The sequence below is a fragment of the Cyprinodon tularosa genome, unplaced genomic scaffold (genome assembly GCF_016077235.1).
Source record: "Cyprinodon tularosa strain WSP-4 unplaced genomic scaffold, ASM1607723v1 ctg843, whole genome shotgun sequence".
NCBI lineage: Eukaryota > Metazoa > Chordata > Actinopteri > Cyprinodontiformes > Cyprinodontidae > Cyprinodon > Cyprinodon tularosa.
In genome coordinates this window covers 195,540-213,865 of record NW_024039611.1, presented here as the reverse complement: position 1 = coordinate 213,865, position 18,326 = coordinate 195,540, and the positions used below count along the sequence as shown (strand labels likewise).

At 41.7% G+C, this 18,326-nt stretch overlaps 1 protein-coding gene across 1 annotated transcript; it reads right to left on the bottom strand.

Annotated features, from left to right (window-relative positions):
• Positions 1–3,796: 3,796 nt before the first annotated feature.
• Positions 3,797–14,593, bottom strand: cd99l2 (CD99 molecule-like 2). Its single transcript, XM_038272849.1, has 12 exons — positions 14,433–14,593; positions 11,318–11,374; positions 11,059–11,082; positions 8,412–8,472; positions 8,251–8,331; positions 8,014–8,195; positions 7,439–7,492; positions 5,967–6,035; positions 5,847–5,894; positions 5,658–5,777; positions 5,458–5,520; positions 3,797–5,083 (listed from the first exon to the last, which is right to left on the bottom strand). Exons 1-12 carry the CDS (start codon positions 14,488–14,490, stop codon positions 5,022–5,024), a joined length of 879 nt encoding a protein of 292 aa, XP_038128777.1. The 5' UTR covers positions 14,491–14,593; the 3' UTR covers positions 3,797–5,021.
• Positions 14,594–18,326: the final 3,733 nt, after the last annotated feature.

The window sequence follows — 18,326 nt, the reverse complement described above, 5'->3', positions numbered from 1 at the left end:
GTGTTGTGAGGGGGTGGGGGGGTGAAATTTTGGGGGGGGGGTGGGGGATGGGAGGTGGATGTGGGTGGTTGTTGGAGGTGGGGGGTGGATGGGGTGGGGTGGTGTGGGGGGTGAGGAAAGGTGGGTGGGGGAATTTGGGTTTGGGGGTGAGTGGGGTGGGGGTTGGGGGGTGGGGATGGGGTTGGGGTGGTGGGGTGGGGGGGGGTGGGGGTTGGGGGGGGGTGGGGGGTGGTGGGGTGGGGGGGGGGAGGGGGGGGGGGGGGGGGGGGGTGTGGGAAGTGGGGGTGGGATGTGGAATTGTGGGGGGTGTGTTTTTTGGGGGGAGTTGTTTTGGGGTGGTGGGGGGGTTGGTTTTGGGGTGGGTTTTTGGGGGGTGTTGGGTATGGTGAGGGGTGGGGGATGGGGAGGTGGGGGGGGGGTGGGGATGGATGGTGGGGGTGTTTTGGTGGTGGTGATGTAGTTTGGGGGTGATGAGGGTGTATTGGGGTGGAGTGATGTGTGGGGTGGGGGTTTATGATGTGGTGTGATGTGTGATGATGGGATGTTTGGGGGGGTGATGGGTGAGATGTGGTGATGATTGGGATGGTGGTGGGGATGATGTGGTGGGGGGGAGGAAGGGGGGGTGGGTTTTAGGGGTGTGAAGTGATGTGGGGATGGATGGGGGGATGTGGGGTGGTGGAGTGATGATGGGGAGTGGGGGGGTGTGGTGGGGGGTGGGGGTGATGGTGAGGAGGTGAGGATGGGAGTGGGAGGTGTGGGGGTTATGGGTGGTTGGGGTGGTGGTGGTGGATGTGGTTGTGGTGGTGGGGGTGTGGTGATGGTGTGGGTGGGAGGGTGGGGGGGGATGAGGTGGTGGGGGTGGGGGGGTGGAGGGGGTGGGAGGGGGGTGTGATGAGGTGAGGTGGGGGTGGTGATGGTGAGTGTGTGGGTGGTGTGGGGTGAGTGGTGGTGTTTGGGGTGGGTTGATGATGGTGGGGGGGGGGTGATGGGGGTGGGGTGGTGAGTGGTGGTGGTGGTGGGGTGGGGTGGGGGTGGGGTGATGTGGATGGTGGTGAGAGGGGTGGGGGGGGTGGGGGGGGGGGTGATGATGATGGGGGGGATGGTGAGGGGGTGGGGGGTGGTGGGGTGGTTGATGGTGAGGGGGGTGTGTAGGGGGTGTGTGGTGGTGAGGTGGGGTGGTGTTGGGGGGGTGGGGTGGGTGTGTGAGGTGTTGGGGGGAGTGGGTGTGGGGGATGTTTATGGTGGTGTTGTGATGATGGGGGTGTGGTGATGTGGGGTGGTGGGGGATGGTGGTTGTGTGAAAGTTTGGTGGGGGTGGAGGTTGGTGATGTGGTGGGTGGTGGTGTGTGGTGGTGGTGATGGGGTGTGGGTGTGGTGGTGGTGGTGGGGTGGTGAGTGGATGATGGTGTGATGTTTGGGGGTAGATGATGATGGGATGATTGTGGTGGTGTATGTGGATGATGGTGTGGTGAAGGATGATGATGATTGGTGGTGATGTGATGGATGATTTTTGGTGTGTATGGTGATGGTGATGGTTAATGTGATTGTGATGATGTGATTTATGGGTTTTTATGATGATGATTGTTTATGATGATGGGTGGATGTGTGTGGGTGTGATTGTTGGATGATTTGGGGGTGATGTGGGTGGGGAGGGGTGTTGGGTGATGGTGTTGTGTGATGGATGTGGGATGATGATTGTTGGTGGTGATGATGGGGATGGTGTGGTGAGGTGATGGGGATGGTGTTTATGGGATGGTGATGTTGTGAGTGTTGATGATGGTTTATGATTTGGTGATTGTTGGGTTATAATGTTAGTTGGATTGGTGATTTATGTTTTTTGGGTAATGGTTTTGGGGGGGTTGGATGTTGGGTGTGGATGGGAATTTTGTTGTGTTAATTTAAGTTGGTGGGAAGGGTGTTTATGGAAGGTGAAGAGAAAGGGTGTATTAGAAGATAATAGAGGGAAAAGTGGAAATTTTTTTAATTTTTTTTAAAATTTAATAAAGGGGAAAAGTGTTATTTATGAGAGGGTCAAATTTTTTTAAATTGAGTAAAAAATATGTTTGATTTTGGGGATTTTTGCTTTTGGGGGTTTATTTTTATTGGTTTTAGAGGAAACTGTTATTTAATTATTTTATTTATATTGGAGATTTTTAATTGAAGTTTTATTTGAGGGGAAGAGTTTGGGTTAGTGATATGGATGAGGGGGGGAAGGGGGGTTTTGGGGGGAAAAGGGAAGAGGAAGGAAAGGGGGAATGGGGGGGCAAGGGGGGAAGGGGAAGGGGAAAAGGGGAGGGGGGAAGTAGGGGGAAAAGGGGGGAGGGGAAAAGGGGATGAGAGGGTCAGGGGGAAAAGGAGGAAGGGGGAAAGGGGAAAAAAAAGATGATGGTGATGATGATGATGGTGATGATGATGGTGGAATTCAAGTTGTGAATCAAGTTGATTCACATTTTTCATCTTTTATCAAGATTTATATTTTCATAGGATGGCGGTGATTTGACCTGCAGCCTCGTGGAGCGGACACATTCTAGATTAAAATGCTAGGATGAGCTGCTCTATGGGAGACGTTCGACTGGAAGCTGAGCCTGTTGGTTTGTTCTCTATTTTACTGGTTTGACTGGAAAGAACTGGAGTTTCCATCACAGAGAAACAAATGAGAGGAAAACAAACTGGTTTGCTTCATTAGAATCATTGATAAAAACCAATAAAAACAGCGACTGAACGAAAAAACATGATGAATCTCCTCATGGTCTAGAAGCTCTAGATCTGAAGCAGCTGCTGATGATTTAAATTCAACATGAAGAAAAACAAACGATTCTCTTTGAAATCTTCTTTATTTCTTCTGCTCCAGTTTCACAATAAAAGCTGATTTTCTGGGTTTACAGTCAAGCTCACAGTCAGCAGCATCTATGTTCTATTTTCTATCCTGGTACAATTTCTGAAGCTCACAGGAGAAAAACCTTCTTTAGATTAAAACAGTTTTACTTTCATTCTCATGTCAGAGGAAAAAAGAAACGCTTTCCTTCAAAACATCGAACATTTTTCACCTCGACACAGAATCCAGAGAAGCTTCCTTCCTGAGGAGTAGAGATGATAGAGGAGGAAACAAGGAGGAAATGAGGGGGAAACAAGGGGGAGACGAGGAGGAAACAAGAGGGAAACAAGGAGGAAACAAGGGCGAAGTGAGGAGGAAACAAGGGGGAAACAAGGAGGAAACGAGGAGGAAACAAGGGGGAAGTGAGGAGGAAACAAGGGGGAAACAAGGAGGAAACAAGGGGGAAACAAGGAGGAAATGAGGAGGAAACAAGGGGGAAACAAGGAGGAAACGAGGAGGAAACAAGGGGGAAGTGAGGAGGAAACAAGGGGGAAACAAGGAGGAAACGAGGAGGAAACAAGGGGGAAGTGAGGAGGAAACAAGGGGGAAACAAGGAGGAAACAAGGGGGAAACAAGGAGGAAATGAGGAGGAAACAAGGGGGAAACAAGGAGGAAACAAGGGGGAAACAAGGAGGAAATGAGGAGGAAACAAGGGGGAAACAAGGAGGAAACAGAGGAAACATCAACAAAGAAACAAGGAGGAAACGAGAGGAAAACAACAAAGATATGAGGAGGATACGAGGACACAAGGAGCTCCCAGCTTCAGTTCGCCTGTTTTAGGGAAACTTGTTTCTCTTTCATTCCTGTAAAGTTCAGGTTATTTGTTCATGTTTCCTACCTTAACGTGTTTGATCACTAAAACCTACTTTAACCTTTTTTTTATCCTTTTATATGTTTTCTATTTTATTTTATTTTTTACCATTTTACGTATCAGCACAGACCCCCCCCCCCCCCCACTATGCTGGTCAATCAAATAAATTAATTAGCATAACGATCCATATATTCTCATATTGATTAAATACTCAGATCTTTTATATGAAATTTCTATTCACTAAAGTGGAGCAAAGGTCTGCTTCGTTCCGTCCCATAATGCATTGCAGCAATCCTCCTTTCTGATTAGATAAACATGAGCCTTTGTTTTATAATAAATCCCATAAATTAAAATAATTCCAGAAGTATGTTTAATAAATGTCAGTTTGGCAACATTTTATTTTTACATCAGTTCTTCTGCAGATTTTCATACATGTCGCGTCAAAGATAACATTTCTGTCTTTTAACATATCAAATTTCATATTCTTAATTTCTATAGAACTGCAAATCAAGATGTTGTTGACAGATGTATGGAAACATTTCATTGCATGGGGGGGGGGGTTATTTTTCCATTTCATGTTATTTTGTCATAATGTTACCTTTATTGCTATATGTGTTTTATTTTTACTGATGTCAGTTGTTGGTAACCATAGCAACTACTCCGCTGTTAGCACGAGGCTACTTCCTGGTTTAGCTTCTGCTCACATGCTCAGTAAAACATGCAGGAATATTTCTGACTGATAGTGAATTATTTCCAGTGGTTCTACTTTCACATTTCTAACATTCGGTGAATAATTCAGGTAAACGAGGCAGAAATGCTCGTTATTATTAAGTGAACGTAAATAAACTACTTTTCTAAAGTGTTTTAATTTCAACTGATTATTTTACTGTTCATCAGAATCAATCATTATCTCTACTTAAGACCAACAACTTGGTTCTAAGTAGAGATCTATTTATTTATGATCTAACTAAACCGTGTTGAATCAAAGGATGAAGTTAGCGTTTAAAGGGCAACTCACCCCATTCTGCAGCTTTAACTCCACCTACAGCTAATATTTGAAAAAACGCTCCTAATGGAAGCGGCGGACCAGCTGAGACGCCCGTCCACTGAGCAGGAACAGTTTTTAGATGATGGTTTTATCCAGATTAGACGGTTACATCACTTATTCTGGGTGATGTCACAATAACAGCAGAGCTAGCATCATTACTGGCTCAGAATCAGATGCAGGCCTCTGGTTAAACCTGAGGAGGGCGCCAGGGAGACGGTTTTAGACTCGAAAGACAAAGAGAAGGCTGATTTTGGGGTGAGTCGTCCTTTATGGTCGCTGTCTGGGTCTTAGACTACATTCTGGTCACTGGAGGCTTCAGCCTTCGGTTGGTCCAACAGCGACTGCTGAGCTGCAGAGAGAAAAAAGGACAAATCACAGAGAGCAGGGTTAGCATGGTTAGCATGCTGAGCTACATGCTAAACGCAGCTCTGCTAAACCACGACCGCTTCGTTTGATCCTGACAGGAAGTCAGACAGATGCAGGCGGTCAGAGCAGAGCTGCACAGAGCAGGAGGCAGGGTGGACAAACAGGCGGGAAAACAAACAGATGTAAACTTGCAGAAAACCAAGAAACAAGCAGCAAAGTTTTGTGATTCAAGCAGGAGAAATGAAACAGGAAATGACATCAGAGCGATTAAAAGTCAAAATAAAAGAATTATTTGAAAGGTAGCGGTGCTTTTATTCTGAAAAGCCGAACGGCCTGAACATGGCTGTTTCTATTTACCGTGAGGTTCTGCTGCCACCTGTCCAGGGATCTCCGCCTTGTTCAGGTCCAGGTCCAGACTCTCTGCCATGACATCAACATTCACACGTTACCGTGGTGACAGCAACGATCAAACGTCAGTCGGTCTGCGGGTCATTGTTCAATTATTAATGAGTTCATTAAGCTGAATTATCCCCATCATGGAGGAGGAGGAACCTTACGCTGGAGGCTGAAGCACAACTTCTTCTTCTGGTAGGAGATGTAGCTGCTGATGGCTCCAACCAGAGCCACGCTGACGGCGCTGATGATCCCTGCGATGGTGCCCACCTCCGCCGTCATCTCTGCAGACAGAAAGGATCAGCTGGTTCCAGCAGCACGGCGGAGCGAGCGGAGCACAGACTGAGACTCACCGCTGTTTCCATCGTAGCTCTGGCTGCTGTCGTCTTTCTGGCCGTAACCTGAGGAAACAGATGGCTTTGAATCTGAGGGGAAACCTTAACCCTGATCAACAGTCTGGGATAAAATCCAACCTTTCCCTTTGTCCGGTTTGTAGCCTTTATCTTTGCTCACATCCTCCAGGTCAGTGTCGGAAAAACCACCTGAGGAGAAAAACCAACCAGGAAGATGAACAGCAGCACGAGTTTAAGAAGAGAAGCGTATCGTCATGGAAACTGGAGGATTTTCCTTTTGACCAATCAGCTTCCACAGGTGATGATGTTTCCAGTAACTTTCTTTCTAAGTTGGAAAAATCAGATTTTCTGGAACCGACTTTGTTTTCTGCTTTTAAGACCAAAATTTAACTGAAGGTTTTTATTTGAACTAAATCTTAAAAATATAAAAAAAATCTAATATCAGCTGTGCTGCTGCCATCAACACCTTTGTTTCTAGATGTTGGAGCTTGGCCTGTTTTCCAGTGTAGTCCTGTTTCTCTGACTGTGACTAACTGGATGTGCTCTCTTCATCCTCTGACATGGGAGCTGGCTCGGAGCTCGTCTGCCTGGCTGTGTGTTTCCTGGACGGGGCCGCCTGTGGAGCTGGTTGACAGCTGCCTTTTGTATCTATGCTTCTTTTTCTACTTTTAGCAGTTTAAATTCTGAATATGACCAAATTTTTTCTTTAAAGATGAGTCAGTTGGGCCTGTTGCTCAGTGTTTAGTCCTGTTTCTCTCCTAGACATAGCTATGAGCTCAGCTTTCTGTGTGACTGACTGGATGTCTCTCTTTTATCCTTTTTGACATTAAAACTGTCTCAGATTTTGTCTGATTAACAGTTTCTTTCCCAGACAGAACCACCTATGGAGCTAGCTTACCGTTAGCTTTTCTAGCATAGAAAGTATTTATAGATCAGTGCCTCCATGTTCCTTTTTCTATGTCTGCTTCTGTCTCCTTGAACCCCAGTGGGCCTCAGCAGATGGCCGCTCACACTGAGCCTGGTTCTGCTGGAGGTTTCTTCCTGTTCAAAGGGAGTTTTTCCTCTCCACTGTCGTTACAAGCATGCTTAGTGTGAGGGATTGCTGAAGAGTCAATGAGTCGATGCAATCAGCTGGTTTTCCTTAGATAGAAAACCAAGAATCAATCTGACTGGATGATCTGGTGAACTGGAAAGTGACCTAAGATGACATGATGTGAATTGGAGCTATAGAAATAAACTGAATAGAATGAAACCAGTGAGAACCATGAAGCACATGGTAAGCGAAACGAATCCCAAATAAAAATAAACTCCTCTCTTTTTTACTCTGATTTTTTGTGGTCGATCATTTGATCTTTTATTGCTTAATAAAAACCAGCGTCTCTGAATAAAATGTCTATAAATTCAATAATCAGCCACTTCCTGTTTCTGTTTCTGCATCCAGAGAGATTACAGTAAAGACTGATGGCAGGAAACAATCTGAACTGTCCTGATGTTTCCATTAGTTTGTTTTTTATTCTTTTTTATTTTCACATGATTTCATAAAATTCATTATTTATAGATTCCTCATTTCGCTCCTGAATAAAAAAACTCACCTCCTGGTTTCTGGTTTTCATCCAAAGCATCAGCCAGATTAAAGTCGTTTCCGCCTGCAGAGATCAGAGGATTAACCATCGACTGAGCAACTTTATAACTTTAACTCCAACCGAATGATTATTAATCGGATCTATTTCCTGCATCAGATGAGCCGTTAACCCATTAGAGCCCAGATCCGTTTCTGAACCGCAGGCTTTGATCTGTCGTCTTTAACCCTATCCTCACCGTACCTTCGTTTCACTTTTGGAAATGAATCTTTAAACATTTCATTCAATTTTTTTTCTGCTCCTTACTGACTGATGATCGCAGCGTCTTAACCTCTAATATTAAAAAAATGGCGCTTTTAATGGTGTTGCTATGGAAACCTGAACATCAGATAACCCAAAGTTAAAGGGTTTGTTTCCACTGATGGCGCTAACGGTTTGGCTAGCTGTGAACCAGCGCCGGTCTGTCCGTCCTCCATGTTCTTCAGGTCTGGCAGGGTTTCTAAGAACCGCGATCAGAAACTAGAAAATAAAAAATGTTCAGCTAAGATCTACCGTCTGTTAGCTAGCGCTGCGATGGCCTCGCTCACCTGGACTGGACTGAGGCTTCTTAGGCCGGACCTTAGCGGGAGCTTTGGTGGTGGTTCTCGATGTGGAGCCGACGTTCAACAAATCCTCCAGAGAAATCCCTGCAGAAAACCAGAGAACAGCACAACCTAAACACCAGTTCACCCTCACCAGTTCACCGTCACATTTCACTGTCACCAGTTCACTAATTCACCATTATTGTTCACCATCACCAGTTCACCGTCATTGTTTACCGTCACCAGTTCACCATCACCAGTTCACCGTCATTGTTTACCGTCACCAGTTTACCATCATTGTTCACCATCATCAGTTCATCATAACTGTTCACCATCATTGTTTACATCACTAGTTCACCATCACCAGTTCACCATCATTGTTTACATCACTAGTTCACCATCACCAGTTCACCATCACCAGTTCACCCAGTTTCTTTTCGTTGGCTTCCATCTCACGGTGCTGCTCTGAGAACCAACAGCTGTAGTTCCACTGGGTGGTCAACCAACTCACCTTTAGTGAGTGAGATGGTCAAAACTCCATGCTAACATTAGCCCTCCTAGCTATCTCCATGCTAACATTAGCCCTCCTAGCTATCTCCATGCTAACATTAGCCCTCCTAGCTATCTCTAACATTAGCCCTCCTTGCTATCTCCATGCTAACATTAACCCTCCTTGCTATCTCCATGCTAATATTAGCCCTCCTTGCTATCTCCATGCTAACATTAGCCCTCCTTGCTATCTCCATGCTAACATTAGCCCTCCTAGCTATCTCCATGCTAACATTAGCCCTCCTAGCTATCTCCATGCTAACATTAGCCCTCCTTGCTATCTCCATGCTAACATTAACCCTCCTTGCTATCTCCATGCTAACATTAGCCCTCCTAGCTATCTCCATGCTAACATTAGCCCTCCTACCTATCTCCATGCTAACATTAACCCTCCTTGCTATCTCCATGCTAACATTAGCCCTCCTAGCTATCTCCATGCTAACATTAGCCCTCCTAGCTATCTCCATGCTAACATTAGCCCTCCTTGCTATCTCCATGCTAACATTAGCCCTCCTAGCTATCTCCATGCTAACATTAGCCCTCCTAGCTATCTCCATGCTAACATTAACCCTCCTTGCTATCTCCATGCTAATATTAGCCCTCCTTGCTATCTCCATGCTAACATTAGCCCTCCTAGCTATCTCCATGCTAACATTAGCCCTCCTTGCTATCTCCATGCTAACATTAGCCCTCCTAGCTATCTCCATGCTAACATTAGCCCTCCTAGCTATCTCCATGCTAACATTAGCCCTCCTTGCTATCTCCATGCTAACATTAACCCTCCTTGCTATCTCCATGCTAATATTAGCCCTCCTTGCTATCTCCATGCTAACATTAGCCCTCCTAGCTATCTCCATGCTAACATTAGCCCTCCTTGCTATCTCCATGCTAACATTAACCCTCCTTGCTATCTCCATGCTAATATTAGCCCTCCTAGCTATCTCCATGCTAACATTAACCCTCCTAGCTATCTCCATGCTAACATTAGCCCTCCTAGCTATCTCCATGCTAACATTAGCCCTCCTAGCTATCTCCATGCTAACATTAGCCCTCCTAGCTATCTCCATGCTAACATTAGCCCTCCTTGCTATTTCCATGCTAACATTAGCCCTCCTTGCTATCTCCATGCTAACATTAGCCCTCCTTGCTATCTCCATGCTAACATTAGCTCTCCTTGATATCTCCATGCTAATATTAGCCCTCCTACCTATCACCATGCTAACATTAGCCCTCCTTGCTATCTCCATGCTAACATTAGCCCTCCTAGCTATCTCCATGCTAACATTAGCCCTCCTAGCTATCTCCATGCTAACATTAGCCCTCCTTGCTATTTCCATGCTAACATTAGCCCTCCTTGCTATCTCCATGCTAACATTAGCCCTCCTTGCTATCTCCATGCTAACATTAGCTCTCCTTGATATCTCCATGCTAATATTAGCCCTCCTACCTATCACCATGCTAACATTAGCCCTCCTTGCTATCTCCATGCTAACATTAACCCTCCTTGCTATCTCCATGCTAATATTAGCCCTCCTTGATATCTCCATGCTAATATTAGCCCTTCTACCTATCACCATGCTAACATTAGCCCTCCTAGGTATCACCTTGCTAACATTAGCCCTCCTTCCTATCACCTTTCTAACATTAGCCCTCCTTGCTATCTCCATGCTAACATTAGCCCTCCTTGCTATCTCCATGCTAACATTAGCCCTCCTTGCTATTTCCATGCTAACATTAGCCCTCCTTGCTATCTCCATGCTAACATTAGCTCTCCTTGCTATCTCCATGCTAACATTAGCCCTCCTTGCTATTTCCATGCTAACATTAGCCCTCCTTGCTATCTCCATGCTAACATTAGCCCTCCTTGCTATCTCCATGCTAACATTAGCCCTCCTTGCTATCTCCATGCTAACATTAACCCTCCTTACTATCTCCATGCTAACATTAGCCCTCCTAGCTATCACCTTGCTAACATTAGCCCTCCTTGCTATCACCTTGCTAACATTAGCCCTCCTTGCTATCACCTTGCTAACATTAGCCCCCCTTGCTATCTTCATGCTAACATTAGCCCTCCTTGCTATCACCTTGCTAACATTAGCCCCCCTTGCTATCTTCATGCTAACATTAGCCCTCCTTGCTATCACCTTGCTAACATTAGCCCCCCTTGCTATCTTCATGCTAACATTAGCTCTCCTTGCTATCGCTTTGCTAACATTAGCTCTCCTTGCTATCGCTATGCTAACATCAGCGAGTCAGTGTTTCTTCTTGTTTTTCCTGATTGTGTCAGAGATCAGGAAACGACGGTAAACCAACCATAGCGACCAGCTACTGTTGCTAATGCTACGTCCCTGTGAATGTGCATAAAGACAGTAAATTATTATACTTGTCTCACATAAAAGGATCAGAATGACTCTAATTAATGTAATTCTCTTAAACAAATAAAATGTGATTTCAAACTGCAGAGGTCAGTCAGTGATGCAGAGGTCATGCTGCACATCTCACCTTTTCCGGGCCTCGATGTCGGAGCTGCAGTGAAAAACAGACGATGGAGAAACATGAACGCTGCTCCAACCATGAAGGAAACATCTAAACTAGATGACGTTACTGCAGATCAACCACAAACTAACTTCCTGTTTCTGTGAGCTCCTGAAACAGGAAGAACTTCACCGCTAAGCTAACTCAGACATAAAACGGATTTATGGTTTTTACAGAAACTCAAAGGAATCCATCAGTTCTGGTGTGAACATGGATGAAACCTTACCTGGTTTGTTCCCGTCATCCAGAGCATCCGTCAGGTCAAAGTCCCCCTGAGACACGACTGCAGGACAAAGAGCAGAAGAAGAAGACGGTTAAAGTTTGGGATCCAAGCTAACGCTCAGATTCCTCATCCTTCCATCACAATCAGCCCAAACGTCATGATGTGACTCTGCTGGGATGCAGCGTCCTCCATGACCGGATCCTGGTGAACCATGGAGAGCGCCGTGAAAACATGACGACCTCTGACCCCAAACATTTTCAACCTGCTTGGATGGGTTCAGGTTCACCTCGTGGTCAGAGAAACCTTCAGCTGAGGAAGATCTCAGGAGGACCAATCAGAGAGCAGGAACCTGGATGCAGGGATGGCGCCCCCTCTGGTTGGACAGCAGATTTTCTGACTGTGAAGCGTTCAGACGGAGCAGATTCCTCCAGGGTTCAGTGATCGTTTCAGGGTTTGATTCTGATCGATTCCACAAACAATCAATTTTGGAGGAAAATCCAGACTTTTCTTTGCTCAGTGGTCTAAAATCAATCCTCTGGACTTTGTTTCCAAGTTTGAAGACGTTTCTCTTCCATCCAGGAAGATTTTTCAATTCAAAATGTCAGAAATAGCGTTTAGTTCCAGGTTTTATCCAGCAGCCCCTTAGAATGACTCTGACCTGGATGACTGAGAATCTGCACCAGCAGCTAAAGTGCTGCAGACTGAGAGCTTCAGCAGATCTGAATTTAAGAGTTTTATCTGTTTACGTTACACAGGACTAGAGTCAAGATGGCTGCTGTGTGGGAGGAGGCACCACCGAGCTCCAACCAATGAAAATTAATGGTTGAAATTTCTCAGCAGCTGGTTGGTAGCAGACACCGTTAAAATAGTTTATAACCATCTAAGGACGACGTCTGGTGAAGAAATGGGCCCAAGATCTGGAGGAGATACAGAAACTTCTGGATTCATATAAAACCAAAAGAATTATGAGAAATTAATTAGAGAATTTAAGGAAAATCAATCAAATATCAGAATTAATTGGTATTTTATAAATAAGATCATAAAAGTTCTAGTTTTACTAGAAGCGAAAGACCAGCCTGTCTAATGAGATTTCAATAAATTTAATAAATAATTTACTGAGTTGAACAAAATGGATCAATTCTGATCATGATCACCAAGATATCGTAGGAAAAATGACTAAATAATAACTAATTTACATAAAACTATATCAAGTTTAACTGAAAAGGAAATGATTGTTAAAAGATTTAAAAGTAAAAACTCAGAAGGATAAAAAACGTTATTAAAAATTAAACCACATCTGGAATCAGAGTTCAGCAGGTTTCCTAAAAGAGTTTAACCAGATTTATAAAGATGGAAACAAGCCGGACTTTAAAAAATATCGGAGGAAATAATAAAAGATGATATAATTTTACCGTAAAATAAGATGATATCTGCGAACAGCGATAACGGTTCAGGTCTGATAGGATCACTGCTCTGCAAACGACGTCTGATGATAAACAATAAACTCTGCAGAGGGATTTTAATCCTGTTAATAATAAATTATTACTTTATAAATGTTTAGATATGGAATCAGGCTCTTTCTTAGATTAATAGTTATTTAGAGAATAGATGAAAAAACATTAAAAATACTGATTCAGTTACTGACAATGACCACTGGTCTCCTGTAGGGGTCAGTGTTGCATCCTTTATCATTTTCTTTCTATGAATTATTTAAGTTTAGCCTAAAAAAATATTATATTTTATATTATTATAATATGGAGACAATTGAAAAAGAATGAAATACATAAAAGTGTTTGTTTGATTCAAACAAATTAACCTTAAATCTAAAGAAAAATACATTTATAATATTCATAATTCAAATGAGAGTTCATTAAAATGTGGATAAAGCAGATTATAGAGAGCAAACAAACCAACTTTAGATTAAAAACTGTAAAATATAAATATCTGCTTTTAAATTTAAATAATAATTTGCTGCCAAATTCAGGGTCTGTTTTTGATCTTAGAGGGAAAAAAAGGTTCAGAAAATCAGAAACAAGAAGAAACGAGATTTATGGAAGAATGTAGATCAGGAACGAATAGACTGTACAACATTAACGAGGTTTAAAAACATGATAGTGTTATTATGAATCACGTGATGTAATATATTAGCTGTTAAACGTCAGTTTATCTCTGCTGGGGTCACCAGGTGCTGCTGCCTGTCTGTCATTGGGCGAGAGGCGGGTTCACCTGGACAGGTAAACTGGCTCTGACCTTTGCCCTAAATCTTCTTACTGTAGAATAACTATATAAAAGGCGGCCATCTTTTTCCTGTTTCTAGTCCATCAGCAGCTCATTGTTAATAAATTATTTTTTTATGTTTGTGTGTCTAAAATAAAAATCCCAATAATCACTAATAGTTCAAACCTTTTATTGTTAAAGTCGCAGAAATCTGTGAATAAACTCAGAGTTTCTTCTCTTTGTGGAGAAAAATTATTACAGTTTAAAAAGAAAAATAAAGAACTCGGTTAAAAAATGAAATTTAAAGGCAATGTTTAAATAAAATAAAACTCTTGAGTTTCCAGATTTTTCCTTCTTTTCTTCAGCTGATTAAAGTTCATCCAAACATGGAAGCTCTTCCTGTTTTATTGCTGCATCTATGTATTAAATATCTGCATCTTCTTCTGTCATTGCATTTTATTTCTGTAAAGTTCGATCATTAAAAATAACGACATGATAAACCTGCAAATTTTCTTTGAACAAAGTAGAAATATTTCTTTCAAAGGAAAATTAAAAAAAGGTTTAGCATCTATTGGCTCCTCTGCCTCGCGCCATCACGGTTGCTAGGCGACCGAAGTTCTGCTGAGGTAAGGGCTGGATGGGATGGCTGCTGATGACTTCCGGCCTTTGTGTCTGTGGGAAACACCCAGAGCTCCTCCACTGGGCTGCAGGCATCTTCTATGAGCATCAGCGGATTATTAGGAACCAGATTCATTTCTGGAACCAGACAGACTCAATGATGGAGGCATCAAACATTAAGCTGTTGGTGCAGCAGAGCGACTGATCATGAGGCTGCAGGTCTGCAGCAGGTGCAGCAGACCTGCAGCAGACCTGCTGCAGAGCTTCCCTGTGTTCCTCCTACCTTGCAGCGGCAGCAGCAGCAGCAGCAGCAGAGTCCAAACAGGCCGGGACTTCAGCATGACTGCAGCCTGATCTTCTGCTCCTGGTTTCCCTGCAGATGATCACAGCGGAGCATCAAGTGCTGCGTTCAGGGACCCGCCCACAGCGGAACACTTCCTGCTGCTTTTCAGCATAAAACACGGAAATAACCCAAGTACATCCCGCTGCAGCCTGCGGGAAAGCGGGGCTTGACATCAAGAGAAATGGCCAAAAAAATGTGTTATGTCACATGGTATGTCTGTCACCCGGCTTATTCCAATGCCATTCCAAAAAGATTAATTAGATCTATCAACCAAAATTTCATTTGGAGAAATAGACCACATTATATGAAGAAAAGCAGTATGGTTAAAGACGCAAAAGATGGGGGTCTCAAAGTTATTGATTTTGACTGTCTAAATGGGACCATAAAAATAAATTGGTTAAAATCTTGGATCAAACACAGCAACTCCTTTGGTTTTGTATTCCAAGGTCCTTGTTCAAGAAAATTGGAGGATTGGATTTTCTTCTTAGAGCGGACTTTAATGTTGACAAATTGCCAATAACACTATCAGAGTTTCACAAACAAATCCTCTTGTACTGGAAAATGTTATATGTGCATAACTTCTCACCCCACACAACTGTTCTCTGGAACAACAGATATATTCTGCACCGCAGCAAATCTTTGTTCTTTGAAGACTGGTATGGGAGAAATATATGGTCCATAGTAGATTTAATGGATGCCAACGGAGCCTTTTATAATTATAAACAATTTTGCATTAAACATCATTTCAAACCTTTAGAGTCAGACTTTAACAAATTACATAGAGCACTACCCCAGGAATTTGTTTTTTTAATCAAAAATACTTTGGCATATCATCCAATTCACCCACAATTAGCTACTCTGTCAATTCAAGGGATTAACATTATGGATAGGAAATGCACTAACCATTTTATCAGAAACTGTTTTAATGAATACCTTTACCCTGAAAGACAAAATAAAAATAACATCCTACAAAAATTTGATAAAAGCTCAATAACTAAACTAAGAACAATGTATCTAGCACTTCCTATACCCCCAAAGGTGAAAGAAACACACTTCAAAATAATGAACAACATTTACCCCTCTAAAGAATTATTGAGACTTCGCTTTGGAATAGATGATAACACATGTACGTTCTGTGAAAATGACATTGAAACTACGGACCATGTTTTCTTCTCATGTTCAGTGGTGCAAACATTTTGGAGTGATTTGCATAGGTGGATTAAACAACAACAATTTTCATTCCCAACCGTTATTTCCAGGGACGATATCACTTTTGGTCTAATATTGCAAAGTAAAACTGATGAGCTCTGTATTAATACGATTGTATGTCTAGCTAAATTTTTCATTCATAAATGTAGAATTGTCAAATCATCTCCCGAACTTGTTGTTTTTTTAAACGAGTTTAAGCTATATATAAAATCATTAAAGTTTCTGAAAGGTTCTAAAGCACAAAAAATATATGATACCCTAAAACGCTTCCCTACAGAAGTAAACAGCTAAAACAAAGACTGAATTCTCCCCTCATGTTATACTTTCTTATTTTCCTTTACCTATATTATTGTTTTTATTTTAAAATTATCCTTATAAATTTCTATTTTATTTATTTATTTGGTTTTATGTCTTTGATGTTTATGTTAACAGCCCTCTATAGCAAGTCTATGTTATAGATATATTTCAATCTGTGTGAAGAGTTGTTCCCCCTGGCTATATTTTCTATGTAACCTAACTTGAAGAAACGAAATCTATGCAGCCATGTTTGTCTGTAAATTTTGAAGTTTTCAATAAAAAAAAAAAAAAAAAAAAAAAGGGAAGGCCTGTTACGTGGTATGTCCTTTTTATTTTTAAATCTTTATTAAATTTTCTGATGTTAAAATAAAACTAGTAACAAACAGTCTAAAATAAACAACAATAAGGAATTATTATGAAGATGTAATTATCTATCCTCAAACCCTATGAAAAACATATGTCATAAAAAGTAAATTAAATTGGTAGTTTAGAGACAAATGTACATTACATTGAGGACACATTTATCTATCCAATAATTCTCATACACGCACACTTATCCCTATAGTGGTGTCGTTAGGGCTGGTGCAGTGGATTCTGGACAGATTCCCAGTCCATCGCAGATTAAGAAAAAATCTATCCATCAAATTTCTGACCAGCTTAATCCCTCATGGGGTCGCGGGGGTTGCTCGTGCCTATCTCCAGCGTTGATTAAGAAAAGCAATATAACCAAATACTTGCTGGTGCTGAAGTTCAAATAATATTATAATATGAGTAGACCCCACATTGGCTGTCGCGGCACAGGAATTACGGCCGCCATATTGGGGCGGTCGACCTGCTACTCAAACCTACTGATTCAAGCTGAACACACTAATGATGCCTCAGCACTGTGCGGCGTATTTTTGTTTAAATTTACAGACTATTTACGTCAGGGCTCGAGGGATAACTTTTCACAATTAAGATGAAAACATATCTTTACATATATCTTTATATATATCTTCTTATATGTCTATGTGCTTCCCTGCCCTGTTACGTCAGCATTTCCAATATGGCTGTCTTTGATGTGAATTTGACTGAACCACGAAAATGGACCCGCAGGGCAACCATGTATAAATATTAGTGCGCATGCCCAACATTTCGTCGCCTGTTTTCGCCTATTTTTGCTTTGGCACCACAGCGCCACTTACAGGCCTGGCATACATTTTGCAGCATTTTCATGCATTCGTGTGGACGATCACATTTATTTTACGTCTCCGTCTTTATGACAAACGTTCTGGAAAATATTAGCGTTTCGTGTGGACGGGGCCTAAATGACCTGCAGGTATGGAGGGACATAAATATGAAATTAAATCTGCAATTAAATGAAAACATAATAAATAATAAATCAAGTGAGTGTCCTATGAAATAAATGAATTTATTTATTTATCCATTAAATTACTAAACAGCTAAATGCATCATTAGATCAGGAATATAAAATTACATCAAATCATTTAAATGAGCAGAATTAGAGTCTAAATTATCACATAAATAATAAAATGCCATCAGGACATTTCTTTATCAGTCATCAAACTGAGTGGGCGGGGCCAGGGCAGCTGGCCTCTGATTGGCTGCTTCTCACTGAGTGAACTTCCTCCTGTTAGTTTGTTTTATCCTGAGGAAAATATTTTTATGGAAAAGGTGAAAATCAGAGATAATAGAAGAATAGACCCGCATTGATTGCTTGCTCCTACTGGCGCTGACATGAGCTGGTGGCGCCATCTTGGGAAGTTCGACAACTCAGTTCAGTGTGATGAGTTGAGCAGGAACAGAATCTATTTTAATCAACTTTAACTTTCTGAATATTGAACTAATTTTCACGGTTTTGTTTTTATGCTGAAAAAAAAAAGTAATTGTTCAGTTTATTGAAATAATACTTTTAGTGAAGTTAAGAGTAACAGAATATTCTGATAGGATGGATGTTGCAAAGAACAGCCGCTCAGACATTTGTATATATATATTTTTTTACTGTATGCAAATATATTTAGACAGGTATCCACAAATATATAAGCACATCTCTCTCTCTCTCTCTCTCTCTCTCTCTCTCTATATATATATATATATATATATATATATATATATATATATATATATATTTATATATATATATATATATGTATATATATATATATATATATATATATATGTATATATATATATATATATATATATATATATATATATATATATATATATATATATATATATATATATATATATAGGAGAATAAGAATAATCCTTGATATCTTTTTAATTCAGTTGCCAAACTCACCCATAACCATAGCTCTGTTGAAC

What these genes read in the sequence shown, in the direction of transcription:
- cd99l2 (XM_038272849.1), bottom strand. Translation starts at nt 14,490, where the DNA reads ATGCTGAAGTCCCGGCCTGTTTGGACTCTGCTGCTGCTGCTGCTGCTG. An exon ending in GACATCGAGGCCCGGAAAAG is followed by an intron (nt 8,473 to 11,058) that starts GTGAGATGTGCA and finishes GTTGGTTCTCAG; the next exon opens with AGCAGCACCGTGAGATGGAA. An exon ending in GAAGCCTCAGTCCAGTCCAG is followed by an intron (nt 7,493 to 8,013) that starts GTGAGCGAGGCC and finishes TGATCTCTGCAG; the next exon opens with GCGGAAACGACTTTAATCTG.